General features: G+C 35.6%; 1 protein-coding gene across 2 annotated transcripts in view; it reads left to right on the plus strand.

The window, feature by feature from the left end:
* Positions 1–1,294: 1,294 nt before the first annotated feature.
* The window catches only part of PSMA6 (proteasome 20S subunit alpha 6), a 29,002-nt gene continuing 16,126 nt past the window's right edge, over positions 1,295–14,170 (plus strand). Inside the window, exons 1-3 of one of the 2 annotated variants that reach the window (XM_031952938.1) lie at positions 1,295–1,468; positions 8,673–8,767; positions 10,936–11,017. In XM_031952938.1, coding sequence (XP_031808798.1) covers positions 1,393–1,468; positions 8,673–8,767; positions 10,936–11,017 — 253 coding nt within the window. In that variant the 5' untranslated portion in view covers positions 1,295–1,392. Of the gene's footprint in view, positions 1,469–5,184; positions 5,334–8,672; positions 8,768–10,935; positions 11,018–14,170 lie in introns of those variants that run through there. The other variant, XM_031952939.1, reaches the window with a different exon arrangement.

Here is a 14,170-nt window from a genome sequence, read left to right on the forward strand (position 1 = left end):
TGGTGCTCTACAACAACTAGTGACCCCTATAGGTAAATTTTATAAGGAAACTTTAACCTCAGGGACATTTCAGACAGGGTGCTCTACACAAATGAAATCCTTATCCTGAGAACATACACCTCTTGAAACCTCATAATGAACATTTTCCAGGAATGTCAGCCTCAAGACAGAACTATAGCTGCAGTAGGGAAAAGGTTGGAAGAAAGAGTATCAAGGAAACAAGAACATCCAAGAATTAGTGGCAATTACCGTGATGGACAGAAATCCTTGGAACACCAAATTCCAAAGGACAAAAGATAAAAAGGTTTACAATCAAGAATTAATTGCCTCAAAAGCTTAATATAATCCTATAGCGTGACAAATGAACTGTGATGAAACGGAGAACTTTCTAACGTTCCTGACAAAAATACCAGAGTGAGTAGGAACTTGGAAATTACACAGGCATAGAGAGAAACCTAAAAAGGTAAATACATTTGAGCAAGTTTTTAAAAAGGGCTAAATGTTGATAAAATGCCTTTTTAGAGGAAAAGAAGCAACATGCATCCCTTCTGAAAGTTAACGTTATCAATGTTCATTAAATAAAACAAGTCTGGGGTTAGGTTTCTCCATTTTGATAAAGTTAAATCTTAATTATTTGTCATGCATCCCTCGACAATCTGGGGAAGTCTATGGACCTCTTCTAAGAATGTTTTGGGGCACAATACTTACAGCACCAGCCCTCAAGTCAGGAGGACCCGAGTTCAAATTTAACCTCAGACTTTTTCTTACTATCTGTGTGACCCTGGGCAAGTCACTTAACTCCAAATGCCTCAGCCAAAAAAATATTTTTAAAGGCATAAAATATATTGAATTATAAAGGAAACCAATTATATTAAAATAAAGCTATTAACTTTTTTTTTTTTTTTTTTTTTTTGTAAGTCCATGGGCCGTTTGAAATCTGTCCATATAACTTTTAGGAGGTCCGTGGACCCTAGTTTTTCTTGCCTTTTTTTTTGAACAGCTAATGTGAAGATGTTTTGCTTGACTTAACACGTAGAATTGATAACATTCCTTGCCTTGTTGGGCAGATGGGAGTGAGACTGGAGAGAATAAGTGAATTTGAAATGCAATTTAAAAAAATGTTAACAACAATAATTCCCTCTCCTCTCCCCGCAGCTCGGCTCGGGTAGGCTCGGCTCGGTAACCGCCCCATCCTCCCCGTCTCAGCAGGCAGCAGCATACCGCCGCGCATGCTCACTCCGAAACCCCTCTTTTAAACTTCCGAGAACGGCGTCTGCTGCCCTAGGTTTAGCGCTCCGGAAATAGTCTCCGAGACTTCCGGGTGTTGCATTTCTGCAGCGCGAGTGCACCAGGACCGGTTAGACCGAAGGTAGAGAAAGCGAGCGCGCCGACATGTCCCGAGGCTCCAGCGCCGGATTTGATCGGCACATTACTATTTTCTCTCCAGAAGGTCGCCTGTACCAAGTAGGTGAGTGTCCCGGTTCCCGCCGCCACCTCGGCGGAACTGCCCCGTCACGGTACGGCCTGGAGCCGTGGCCAACCACGCAGCCGGGAGGCGCGCCCAGGCGCCAGCAGGCCCCGGCGTGAGTTGGGCTTCCCCAGGTTTCAGGAGCAGGAGCCATTTCTACTCGGCGTCTGGTTTTTTTGCCCCTGTTTTGAGAGAGAGTCCCCGAATGGGAGAAAGGCCGGGCTCTCCACTCTTTTAGGACCATGATCCTTTGAAAGTGCGGCCTCCGGTCCCCAAATCTCGGGTGTGGGAAGTAAAGAGGATGGGGAGGAGGTAGGAGGATGGCAAACCTGGGTGGTGCTCCTTAGTACAAATGAAATTGTAAACCAGTTTGCCGGGCAAATTACGCAGCTTATCCGAACTAAAGTTACTTCATTTGTAAAACGAAAAGGTTGGGCGGAATGATTTCTGAAGTCCCGTGCTAACTAGGTGCCAGGAGAATTCGAGGGCCCTCGAGACCGTCACATTTTAATAGGGGGACACATACATTCACAAGTAACTATAGAATGATAAGGGTTTCATGGATTAGTTTGAAAGAATATATATATATATATATATATATATAGAGAGAGAGAGAGAGAGAGAGAGAGAGAGAGAGAAAGAAAAAAAGGAAAAGGAAAAGGAAAAGGAAAAGGAAAAGGAAAAAAGAGAAAAGAGAAAAGAGACTTCTGGGTTAAGGCACGTTTTTTTCCTGATTTATTTTACTAACTTGATCCAGCCATTCTGAATCCTGGTAGAGATTACTAGAGAAAAAGAAAATGAAAGTAGTTACAGCCAGTATGATTATCTTGGTCATTATATTCTACCTCCCCATCCCTGTGCCTTTGTTCTTCTCTCTACCTTGTCTTTTGGAACCTATGGCTTCCTTCAAAACTCAGCTTAAATTTAAGCCCTCTTCTTAATGGTTCCTTTTGTGTTTTTTCCCTCATTTTCTAATGTTCTTACTCCACTCTCTGCCCCTCCCCCCCCCTTTCCCAGACAGTCCCACTATTTTATATTTATTACCTTCTTATTTTTGTGCATATTGTCTTCCCTTATAGAATATAAGCTTCTTGAAGTCAGGAACTATTATGTCTTTTTTAATGTCCTTAGAGTCTTGTATAGAATCTTTCATGTAGCAGATGCTTAATATTTATTATTTGTATTTATTTAATTAAGTAAAGTATGATACAATTATAAATAACATGATTACAATCCTTTTCTCAAGTAGTTTATAATCTGATTATGGGGAAAGGAGTATGACTTAAATCTCTAAATATGAGATAATAATGGATTGTGATAGGAACAAAGAAAATACTCTAGATAAAGTACCAAGGAATTATTACTTTTACCTGGAAGAAGGGAAAAGTTTCATAACGACATAAAATATTAGTCAACAAATGGGAACCAGGAGCAAAAACTATTTGAATTTGGTTTTAAGAGGTGATCTTAGATCTGCTTCAGTGCATTGCAAGGGAGTTGAAGAGTGGTATAGAAAAGGAGACAAGTACATATAGATGATTTTTTATATAATTTTTCAATGGACAGGAGAAAAATGTTAACTGTCATTCTGTAAACACTACCTACTATGTGTCAGATTCAAGGTATTTAGAGACAAAAACAAAATTATTAGTAATCCCTTTATATTTATGTGAAATAAGGATTTTGACTCTCTAGAAAGGTGTGGTAGGTAAAGAGAATAGGTATTTCCTCTCCTGACTAGAAAGAGGGGGTGATTAGGTTTCTTCCACAAATAAAATAACTGATATGATTGTTTGGTGGAGGTGGTTGTCCTTACTGTAGCAAACACTTGTTCTTGTCCATCTCCATTTTATTCCAGGTTTTTCTAGGGGTTTAAGAGTTTAATAAAAGAATCATTTCCACATAGTTTCATAAATACATTGCAACTTTGGCTTAAATTTTTTTCCCTGAGAAATTTCCATTTATAGCCTACATGTAATTAGTGTCATATTCTTCCATGCCCTCTCCCCCAGTTTCACAGTTCTAGAGTTTGGAAATCACTGTCTCATTACATTTCACCTGGTTCATTGGCAAGTTGAATCAAAGTGAGGAACTGCTTTAATCTCCTCAGGGTCTCTGTTTTGGTAGCTGGCCATGATGTTTCCTTATCTTCTTTGGCAGGTTTCTCTCATTTCTCCAGCTTCCTTTGCGGTCATAATCTTTTTTTCCCCTCAATTTCCAAGAGAGGTAGGGAGCTTCTTACTAGGCAAGGTGACCTACTTGTAGTTGCCTTTATGCTGTGTCATTATTTTGCCCCATGTTACCAGCCAGTGCATTCTTACCTTTTAGAAATCTATTCGGCATGGAAGTTCTTGACATTTTCACTTTCAATTCTCTATTTTCTCTCAGCCCTCTTTTTCTGTTGCTTAGATATGCAAGTTTGGGAAGAATGGGGTAATAACCCACTGGGACTGGAAGGAAAGATGTATAAGGATATGGAGAAGAGTTTGAAATTAACTTCAGATCCCCTTGGTCTGATAGGAAGCAAAGTCATCTACTGATAACAAAGAGAATAAAAATAAAATTGAAGGCTTAGGAAGGGAAGTTTGGAATTGTGCAGAAAATTCAAGGATAGGTGAAACAATAAGTGCTATTAAATCATTGTTCTTAGAATCTTAATCATATAGAATGTTAGTAAAGAGCTACTAGGAGGCATAATACAGACAGGCCTCACATTTATCAAAGAACAGGAAAGGAATGAGCAGTGAGAGAGGTGAAAAGATATTGTGAGCAGAGTTGAAAATTTCATAGTTAAAATTTTTTTAAGGTTCAGTGATTTCAGAATGAAGGTGAGATTTAAGGTTTCATTCACAGGTAGCTAAAAGAGAATAAGAAGTTAGGAATTCAACACATTTGTGAAGTTAACATGTAGAGGAAAGAATGGGGTGAAGAGGAAGACTAAGCCAGATGTCAAGATGTGGGAGAATCGTGATGAAAGTCACAAGGATTGGAAGAGATGGTTTAATATAAATGTGACATAAAATTGATTTGCTACTTTTAATACACCTCAAGCAGTTAATTACCAAAAATTTGATTTCCTCTTTAGAATTTGAATAGACTGTCATAATGTCTCTTAAAAATCAGTTATTTGAGGTAATTTTTGCCTGAATAAATAGTTTTTGACAAGCAGAAGTATTCAAAATCATTCCATTATTCTTAGATCTGCCCATTGTAGTGGGTGATCAGTTGGGGCAACTAGTGGTGGTACAGTAGATTTTTAAAAACTGAGTCGAGCAGTTAAGGAAGATTTGTCTTCCTGAGTTGAAATTTAGCCTTAGATACTTATTAGGTGTGTGACCACTTAACACTGTTAGTTCCTCAGAGGTAGAGAAGAAAATTACAAACCACTCCAGTATCTTAGCCAGGAAAATCCCAAATGGGATCATAAAGAGTTAGGCACAACTCAGACAACAAACTACTATGCTGAGAAAAGGTACACAATTATTAAGAAGTGGTGTCTTATTTGCAAAGTATACCAAATCACTTTGTTTCTTTTCTTCATTCTTACCTGTTTAGCTCAGTTTATTGGAAAAGCAGCTACCTTCATGTATCAAACCAAATAAAGGCCAGGAAGAAACAATAAGTGCTATTAAATCATTGTTCTTAGAATCTTAATCATATAGAATATTAGTAAAGAGCTACCAGGAGGCATAATAACAGACAGGCCTCTCATTCATCACCATCAGAGCGCTTCGCACTTCAATGGACAGCCATTAGTTCAGACCTGTAGAAAGAAACTGTAGAACTGCTCACAGAGTCACTAATGCAGGCATTATCCTGCTTTAGCATGCTTGTGAAAAAATGGATAAATTCAGGAAGACTAGAGGTATGAATCTTAAACACGTTCAAAGCAGTGGAAGAAGGTTCCACTCCCCGTCCCTTCCCACATAATATAAAGAAAAATTTTGGGGGCCTTAGTTCCTTCAGCTCTAAATTTCTAATCCAGTGACTTCTGAGGTTTCTTCTAATTGAGATTCCATTATATTTGTAATTAGCTCTGTACTTTTTGCTAATTTTTGTTGGCAGGTTAGAACATAGAAGTGGTAATTACTATGGAGAGAAAAAGAAAAGTGATTGTTCTGTGTATTGTTTGAAGTTAAAGTATATGGCTGGACACCTAATATGTTCTGGTGACATGCATTTTATATGTTTAAATCACAGCAATTCACTAAGCCTAGTACATGCAAAGTACAGTAAGGGATAAATAAAATGGTTCCTGCCCTCATCGATTTACAGTCTGGTTTTAAAAAAAAAGATAAAACAAGCAAAGAGAATCTGGTAAATACATGAGAGTTACACAGTGCTGTGATAATTTGATGGAAAGAAAAAAACACTTCTAGCTGAGATGTCATTAAAAACTTTAGAGAAGACATCATATTTGAGCTGGTCATAGTCTTAGTAGGTGGAGTGGGTAATCCAGAGCTGAAAAGTATTCAAAAGAGGACTTTTGTGAGAGAAGGCTGAAAAAGATAGGTTGAAACTTGATTTTAGAACCTTTATGAGCTGTGAGAAATTTTTCAAGGTTTATGACTATTGGAGTAAAAGTTTTTGCATTTATACCTTAGAAAGATTATTTTAGTTTTTATAATCTAGTTTTTAGGACATAGTGGAAACAAAATGATGTTGGGAATCTAGTTAAGAGGTGATGGAATATGAGAGTAGTGTGAATACAATGACAACTCACTAATAATTAAGTAAAATTACATAGCCTTTTAAGTTTTCAAAATACCAGGGGGCAGCTAAGTAGGCAGTGGATAGAGCACCAGCCCTGAAGTCTGGAGGACCTGAGTTCAAATCTGGCACTTAACACTTCCTAGATGTCTGACCCTGGGTAAGTCACTTAGCCGAATTGCCTCCAAAAAAAAAAAAAAAAAAGGTTTCACAATACCTTCCACTAGTAGGCTGGTGGTAGTCCCAGATTTTTAATCCTCTCTAGAAGGCATCTATCTTCAAGGTCAACTAATTTAATTACTTCATTTTATAGATGAGAGAAGGATCCACAGATGTCAAAGTTACTAATCCAATTAGTTAACATCAAAACTGGGATTAGGATCTAGGTTTCCTAGAACTCTTAGTCACTTGTTCTGTCCCTTCTTTATCTTTGTTTTAAGATAAGTCAACTGAAGGTTAGAAAAGTTTTAAGTGACTTGGCAGTGGGTTTGATTGTGTCTGATTCAGAATCCAGTTAACTGATGGGGAATTTTAAGAGAAAAAGCAGGTTTAGAGTTTAGGAAAATAATTAATTTGTAGTTTGTAACATTGAGTTTAAAGTGCTAGTGGACATCAGATAAAAATGTTCATAAAATAATTGGATATTTATATTTAGAACTCGAGAGTGATCAGAGAACAGATTTAGGGAAGAGTTAAGAAACAATACAACACAAACTCATTCCAGGATACTTGAATGGGGAATATATTTTAATTAGAAAAATGAATGTTTAAGTTAGATTTCAAAGCTTCTTTTTTTAAAGTATTCTGCCTAATCTTTTTTCCTTTCCTTGGGTGATTTTTGTTTTCCTACTGTTAACTTTCTTACTATGAGAAGTAGTATACATTGAAGTAGAAATAGTACTTAACTTGGAATCTTGGTTAAAACTTGGCCTTGTTTGTACTTATGACTTATTATTAGATTAGCTTGTTATATGACCACCAAGTTAAATTGATCTTATAATTAGTCTCCCCCCTCCTCAAGTCTCTCCCCACTTCATCTTCTACACCTTCTACATAGCTTCCAAAGTGATTCTCTTAAAGCCTGGGTCCTCGGTCTCCAGGATCATGTAAGTTTCTTCACAACCTGGTTTCTTCCTACCGTTTTCAATTTTATCACACTTTATTCCACTTAACATGCATTCTGCAGTCCAGCAATATAATCCTTTTTACACAGGATGCTCCATTATCCTTCATAGTGCCTTGTACTAGCTGTCCCTCATATATGAAATACTCTCTTGTCTCATCAATTTCTTGACAATCTTGGTTTCTTAAGATTCAACTCAAAATGCCACATTTGAATCTTACTTTTAGTTACCTTTTCTATGTATCTTACATAAACTTATTTATTTATATGTTGCCTGTCTCATTAGCATGAATGCACTATTTTTGTTGCTTCTCTTTGAATCCTCACCGCTTAGCACAGTGCTAATATTAAGCATTTAAATAATGCTTACTGATTTATCACATAAGCTCTTAATGTTTCTTTTTTATTTTCGTATGTTGCTTACATTCATCTGGGGCATTGGGGAGTTTTAAAAAGAAATATTATTTTATTAATATTTTTTGGTTTTTGTATCATTTATTTCTGGACAAAGCCTTCTCTCCTTCCCTCCTTACATTGAACTCTCCTTTGTAACAAAAAAAACAAAACCAACCTATTTGGTGACAGAATATGACAATGGCTAGAACATTCTTCCCAACAGATCTTCCCACATTTTTATGATTTTATCCTATTTGTCATTTCTCATTATACAGTAATACTTCATGTCATCCATATACCTATTTATTCAATATTTCTCCAATTTATAGACACTCATTTTTTCCAGGTTTTTTCCCCCCAACAAATATTTGTTAAATAATGATTTGGAAAGGGACTTATGCATTGGGCCTTATGAAGATGAATAAAAGAGTTTACAACTTAATCTGATCACATAAATAACTCTAGTACAAATTCGAACAAAAGTTGACAGGAGAGGAATGAGATAGATGGGGAGAAGAAATAATTTAGGATTAAAGAAAGCTTTCATGCAAGAGGATTAATAACTATGCCTTCAAGGATTTTAGTAAATAATTGAAATTTGAGATTAGGGGAAGATGGGTATTCCAGAGACAAAATAGCAAAGTCATAGAAAAAATGGACTGGATCTGGGTCAGATTTGGAAAATATAAGATAGTCTGGTTATAAGGAGCTTCAGGTCTTAAACGTGTCTAATGAATATAGTGATGTATTGAGTAGGCAATGCAATGTTGAGCTCTCTCCGAATGATTTTTCCAGCTGAGCCTGGGAAGATTGTTTTTCCAGGCCCACTTCTGAGCTGTGTCTCTGAAAAGGAACTTAAATGTATTGGGGGGGAGGGGGAGAGTTGGCAGGAGTTAGGAAATGACAGCTTTTTTCTGCTTGCTTTGAATATGTTGTATTGTAAATGAATGAATATCTTATCATTTTTGTTTTTAGAGTATGCTTTTAAAGCTATTAACCAAGGTGGTCTTACATCAGTAGCTGTCCGAGGGAAAGATTGTGCAGTAATTGTTACACAGAAGAAAGTGCCAGTAAGTATTATTCATTGAGTTATTTTAAGTATATTAGTATGCAAGAATTCACTGATTTTATATACCTCTGTATGCCTACTTAAGTATTTTCTCTATGATTCTAATTGATCAATTAAAAAAAATGCCACTCTAAGGGGAATATATACCAATGGATCTGTGATCTTTTGAATGTGAATATTTCTTCTGACCTCTCTCCACTAATGCAAATTTCAACCTTTCCATTTCTCTCCATCGTTGTCTGTCTCTTGATCATATAATCCTAGTTTGCCTTAAAAGTTCCTTCCAATATACTGGGAAATTTTCCTCAAATTCTCTTGAAATTTTAATAATAGTGTGTGTCTTATTCTTGTTATGTGACCAATCCATTTTTTTCATCTGTGTTGATTCCTTGTTTGTAATGAGTTACATTTTGTTAGCATCTGCTATTTTCTTTCCTTTTACACTTTGAGTGATCCTGCACTTTATTTCTTTCCAGACTAAAGTTCTATGAACCATACACAGCCGTGTACCATCATTAGAAAAATAATAATGTTAAAAAGGTGATCCTTTGTTTAAGGGAGTCATTAAAATTGCCATTTTCCAAAAACAATCATTCTGAATTCCTCTTACTCACACATACTCGTATGTGTCTCTTATGCTGTGTACTTGTGCTCTCTCGCTCTCTCTCTCTCTCTCTCACACACACACACACACACACAAGTATGATGGAATTTGGAGGCTACTTGTTTTAACTGCATTTCATGATATGGACAATAAATATTTTTCCATCCCCTTAAATTTTATGTAAATTTTACAAAGTGTTTCACATGTTACTTTATTTGAGCCATACAACTTTGATAAATAGAAGTACTGTTAACCATTGTTTTATATCTATAAAGTCAGAAAAGTAAAATGATCTGCCTAGGGTCATAGAACTAGTTAAGTGTCAGGTAGAATTTGTACTCACTTCTTCCTGATTCCCAGTATAACTTTCAAGTTCTACACTGAGCATGTCTAGCACTGGCTTTTAGGGAGTTTAGAAACTCCCCAAAGGGAACAAGAAAACAATATCTCTTGGAATTACCTTTGATGATCATTTGACTACAAACAATATTACTAACTTAAACCACCAACTTTTTATTGAGTTCAGTGAGGATTTATTAACCACCTGCTATGTCCCAGGTTTCATAAAATGTGCTGGGGTAACAAAGAAAAAAGGGACACAGTCCCTTCCATTAAAAAGTTTATCTTCTCCTGGGGGGAAATAACATAGTACATGATAAACACAAAATATACACAGAGTAAATACAAAGTAGTTTCTGAGGGAGAAGATGGTATGCAATCAAAATTGAGTCCATTAACCAAGATATGAATTGGAGAATCAAGTGGTGCTAAGGGTTCCTTGAGATGAAGGTGAGGAGGGAATTTCAGGCGTAAATAATAAAAATGAGATTTATCTCATTGATCTAAACCCTATCAAGCAGGTACTATAGGTATTATTATTCTAATTTCTGTAGATGAAAAATGATGACCAGAGAGGTTGAATGACTTGCTTATCATCACATATGTCAGATTTGATTGGAATCCAGTTCTCCCCGATTCCAAACCCAAAGTTCTTTGTACTACCAAGACATCATGCTGATGCTCCTTTCAGTGTGCAGTGCTACAAATTAATGAGATTATTCTTCAGGCTTTGTCTTTTAAAGAATTTTTTTTTGAGGATAGGGGAATGATATAAGAGGGTTTGTGTTTGTGTTTTGTGTTTTGAATTTTTTTTGTTTGTGTGCTTGCTTTCTTAATTGGTGATGGCAAGGGGAACACGAAGGGAGAGAATTCAAAATGAAAGTAAAGTGGAATTTTTCTAAAGTTACTTAAAGTTAAAATTTGCCAAAAATATTCAGAAGAATTGTTATTATTGCAAGAATTGTAGGAATATGAAGTAAGTTGTGTTTTTAACTTCTAGTGTATTGATGGCTTTTTTTTTCCATTAGTCATTTCATTTTTGATTAGATAAATGTCCTATCTACTAAATGTTATTTGAGGCATACGTCACAAATTATTTCCTATCTCTTTTTTCCCTATTCTTACATGGTTCCTATCTTTTATATTTATCTTAATTCTTTTTTTAAATCAACACCTAATAATTCATAAAATTTCTTTTTAGTTATAGTTTTTTGTTTTTGCATTAGGACAAGTTATTGGATTCAAGCACAGTGACTCACTTATTCAGAATAACTGAAAACATTGGCTGTGTGATGACAGGAATGACAGGTAATGTGTTCAACTTAGATAAATTCTTAAATTATCTTATTTATATTGACTTTTTAAAAAAACAAAGCACCTTGCATAATGTGCTAGATAAATGTCAATGAGTCCTGACAGTATAAACAAACGTTAAGACTGGCATGGTAGAACATTATCTTGTACAAAGCTTTCAGGGCAATAACTATCTTGTTCATTTTGTATATGATTTTTATGTAGTTTTGATTTAGAGGATTCAGTCTTTTATAAAAATCTACTTAATAAGCTCCTGTGAACTTCTGCATTTTCTCTTGGGTGAACATTTGTTACCTAAATGCTTATATTTAGGAGCTCGGGACAGTTTTATGTATATTTGGACAACTTCTAGACATTGAAATTTTCTGGAGTAAACTTCAGGTAGAAGCATAAGAAAAGAAAAAGAGAGAAAATAACTCTTTATAGGTTAGTCCCAGAGATCAGATCTAGTCTATGTTAAGGTCAGAGAGGGTTTTGTTTTGTTTTTGGTGGTGGAGAGGATGGGGAGATCTGATAAGCCTGAATCCATATGGTAATGATATGTTACAACAAATAGGAATCCAACTGTGATCACTAACTTTAAAAGAATTTTTTTTTTTTTTGGAAACAAAGCTGGATCTCTATCCCAAATCAATATTGCTTGTACTCTACTTAAAAATATATTGCTTCTTAGAATCAAGATGGCAAAGTAAGCAAAATTGATATAACTCTGCTGTCACTCTCCCATATTCACCTCAAAACAACTATAAAATAGCGTCCCCAAACAAATCCTGGAACATTAGAACCAGCACAAAGATGAAGTGAAACAGTCTTTTAGCCTAAGAAATTTGGAAGATTCATATGGAAGATAAAAGAAAAATGCAATCCAGGACAGGAAGCATCCCGGCAAATGAGCAGCAAAACTTAACCTCAGCAAATTGGAAGGAGGTCCTAACCTTCCCAGTGCAATAGATGCCAACACCAGAACACCCTCACCTCCACTCCTTACCATGTGCCTCTTAATCAGGAGAATGGGCAGTGAATATGCAGCTCAAAGAACAGGAAGGAAGAGAAAGGGGAAAAGCCCCCCCAAAAATAAGCAAAAAAATATCCAAAAAAGGAATCTCATCATAGAAAGTTATTATGGTGACAGGGAAGATTAAGACATAAATTCAGAAGAAGACAACAATGTAAAAATATTTGTAGGCAGAACAGCAAACAAAAACAGAAAGTATTCTCAAGCCCAGAAAGAACTCATGGAAGAGATAAAAAAGGAGTTTAAGAGAGATAAAAGATAAAACAGGAAAAGTAATGAATTCTCATTACTTTCTCATTATGCAAGATAACTGAAAAAAAGAAGAGTCAGTGTTTTAGAAAAAACAACTGCTTAAAAAGTGTAATTGGTCAAATGGAAAAGGAGACAGAAAATCCACTGAAGAAACAACTCCTTTAAAAAATTGGCCAAATGGAAAAAGGAAGTTCAGATGTTAACCGAAGAAATTACAAGTGCTGAAGAAAACAATTCTATATAAATTAGAATTGAGCAACTGAAAGCTAATGACTCTATAAGACCAAGAATCAAATTTTTAAAAAATGAAAAAATTGAAGAAAATGTAAAGTAGGAGAGACAATGTCAGAATCATTGACCTGTCTGAAAGCCATAATCAAAAAAAGGATCTGGACAGCATATTTCAAGAAATTATCAAGGAAAAATCCAATGATATTCTGGAGCCAGAGGGAGAATAGGCATTGAAAAGATCTAATGATCACCTCAGGAAAAAATTCTCAAAATAAAAACTCTAAGGAACATAGGAACACTATAGCCAAATTTAAAAACTATTAGGTCAAGGAAAAAATATTGCAAGTGACCAAAAAGAAATAATTCAGATTTTGGGGAGCTACAGTCAGGATTCCACAGGACTTAATAGAAGAAGTATTAAAGGATCAGAGTTCATGGAACATATTCCAGAGGCCAAAGGAGCTAGGATTACAGCCAAGGATCACCTGCCCAGCAAAATGAAGCATCAAAGGGAAAAAATGGTCATTCAATGGAATTTAAAGGATTTCAAGCTTTCATAAAGAAAAGATCAGAATTGAACAAAAAGTTTGATCTCCAGTAGCAAGACCCAAGAGAAGCCTAAAAAGGGAAAAGAAAACATAAGGGATTCAGTGCAACTGAACTATTTACATCCCTACATGGGAAGACGGTACCACTAATAGTACAAAAATATACATGGACAAAGGATACAGATATAAAGTGAATTTGAGTGAATTAATGTGTTTTTTTTTTTTTTTTTCTTTTTAAAAAGGAATAAGAAAGAGAAGTACACTGGATACAGAAGGAAAAGAGAGTTAGAGTGAGGTAAATTATTTCACATGAAGGGGCACAAAAACCCTATTATAGTGGAAGCAAAGATGGAGAGTAGGCAATGGGCACTGCTTGAAACTAATTCATCATTATTGGCTCAAGGGGTAATAATAGCCAGAATCAGTTGAATATAGAAATCTGTTTTACTTGACAGGAAAATAGAAAGTGTGAAGATTTAAGTAAAGGGGGTGGGGAGATTGACAGAAGAGAGGCCAACTGAGGGAGACAGTAGGACAGAATCAAAACACTGTTGAGGAGGGAAAAGGTGAAAGGACAAAAAGGAGATGAAAAAGGATTGAGGGAAATGGTAATCATAATTGTGAATGTGAATGTGATGAATTCTCATATAAAATGGAAGAGGATAATGGAAGAGCAAAAATCAGAATTCTACAAAATGTTGTTTACAAGAAACATACTTGAAACATAGAGACACAGAGCAAAGGTAAGAAGTTGGAGGAGAATCTACTAAGATTCAGCTGAAATTTTAAAAAGCAGGTGTAGAAATTCTGATCTCAGACCACAAAAGCAAAACTTGACCTAATTTAAAAGATAAGGAAAGAAACTACATCTTGCTAAAGGGCTAAAAGGTACTATAGATAGTGAATTAATAACAACACTAAACATGTACCAAGTGGTATAGCATCCAATTCTTTTTTTTTTTTAATTATAGCTTTTTATTTACAAAACATATGCACGAGTAATTTTTGAACACTGACTCTTGCAAAACTTTCTGTTCCAAATTTTCTCCTCTTTCCCCCCCCCTCCTAGATGGCAAGTATTCCAATACATGTTAAAATATA

Source organism: Sarcophilus harrisii, chromosome 2 (assembly GCF_902635505.1).
Source record: "Sarcophilus harrisii chromosome 2, mSarHar1.11, whole genome shotgun sequence".
Classification (NCBI taxonomy): Eukaryota; Metazoa; Chordata; class Mammalia; order Dasyuromorphia; family Dasyuridae; genus Sarcophilus; species Sarcophilus harrisii.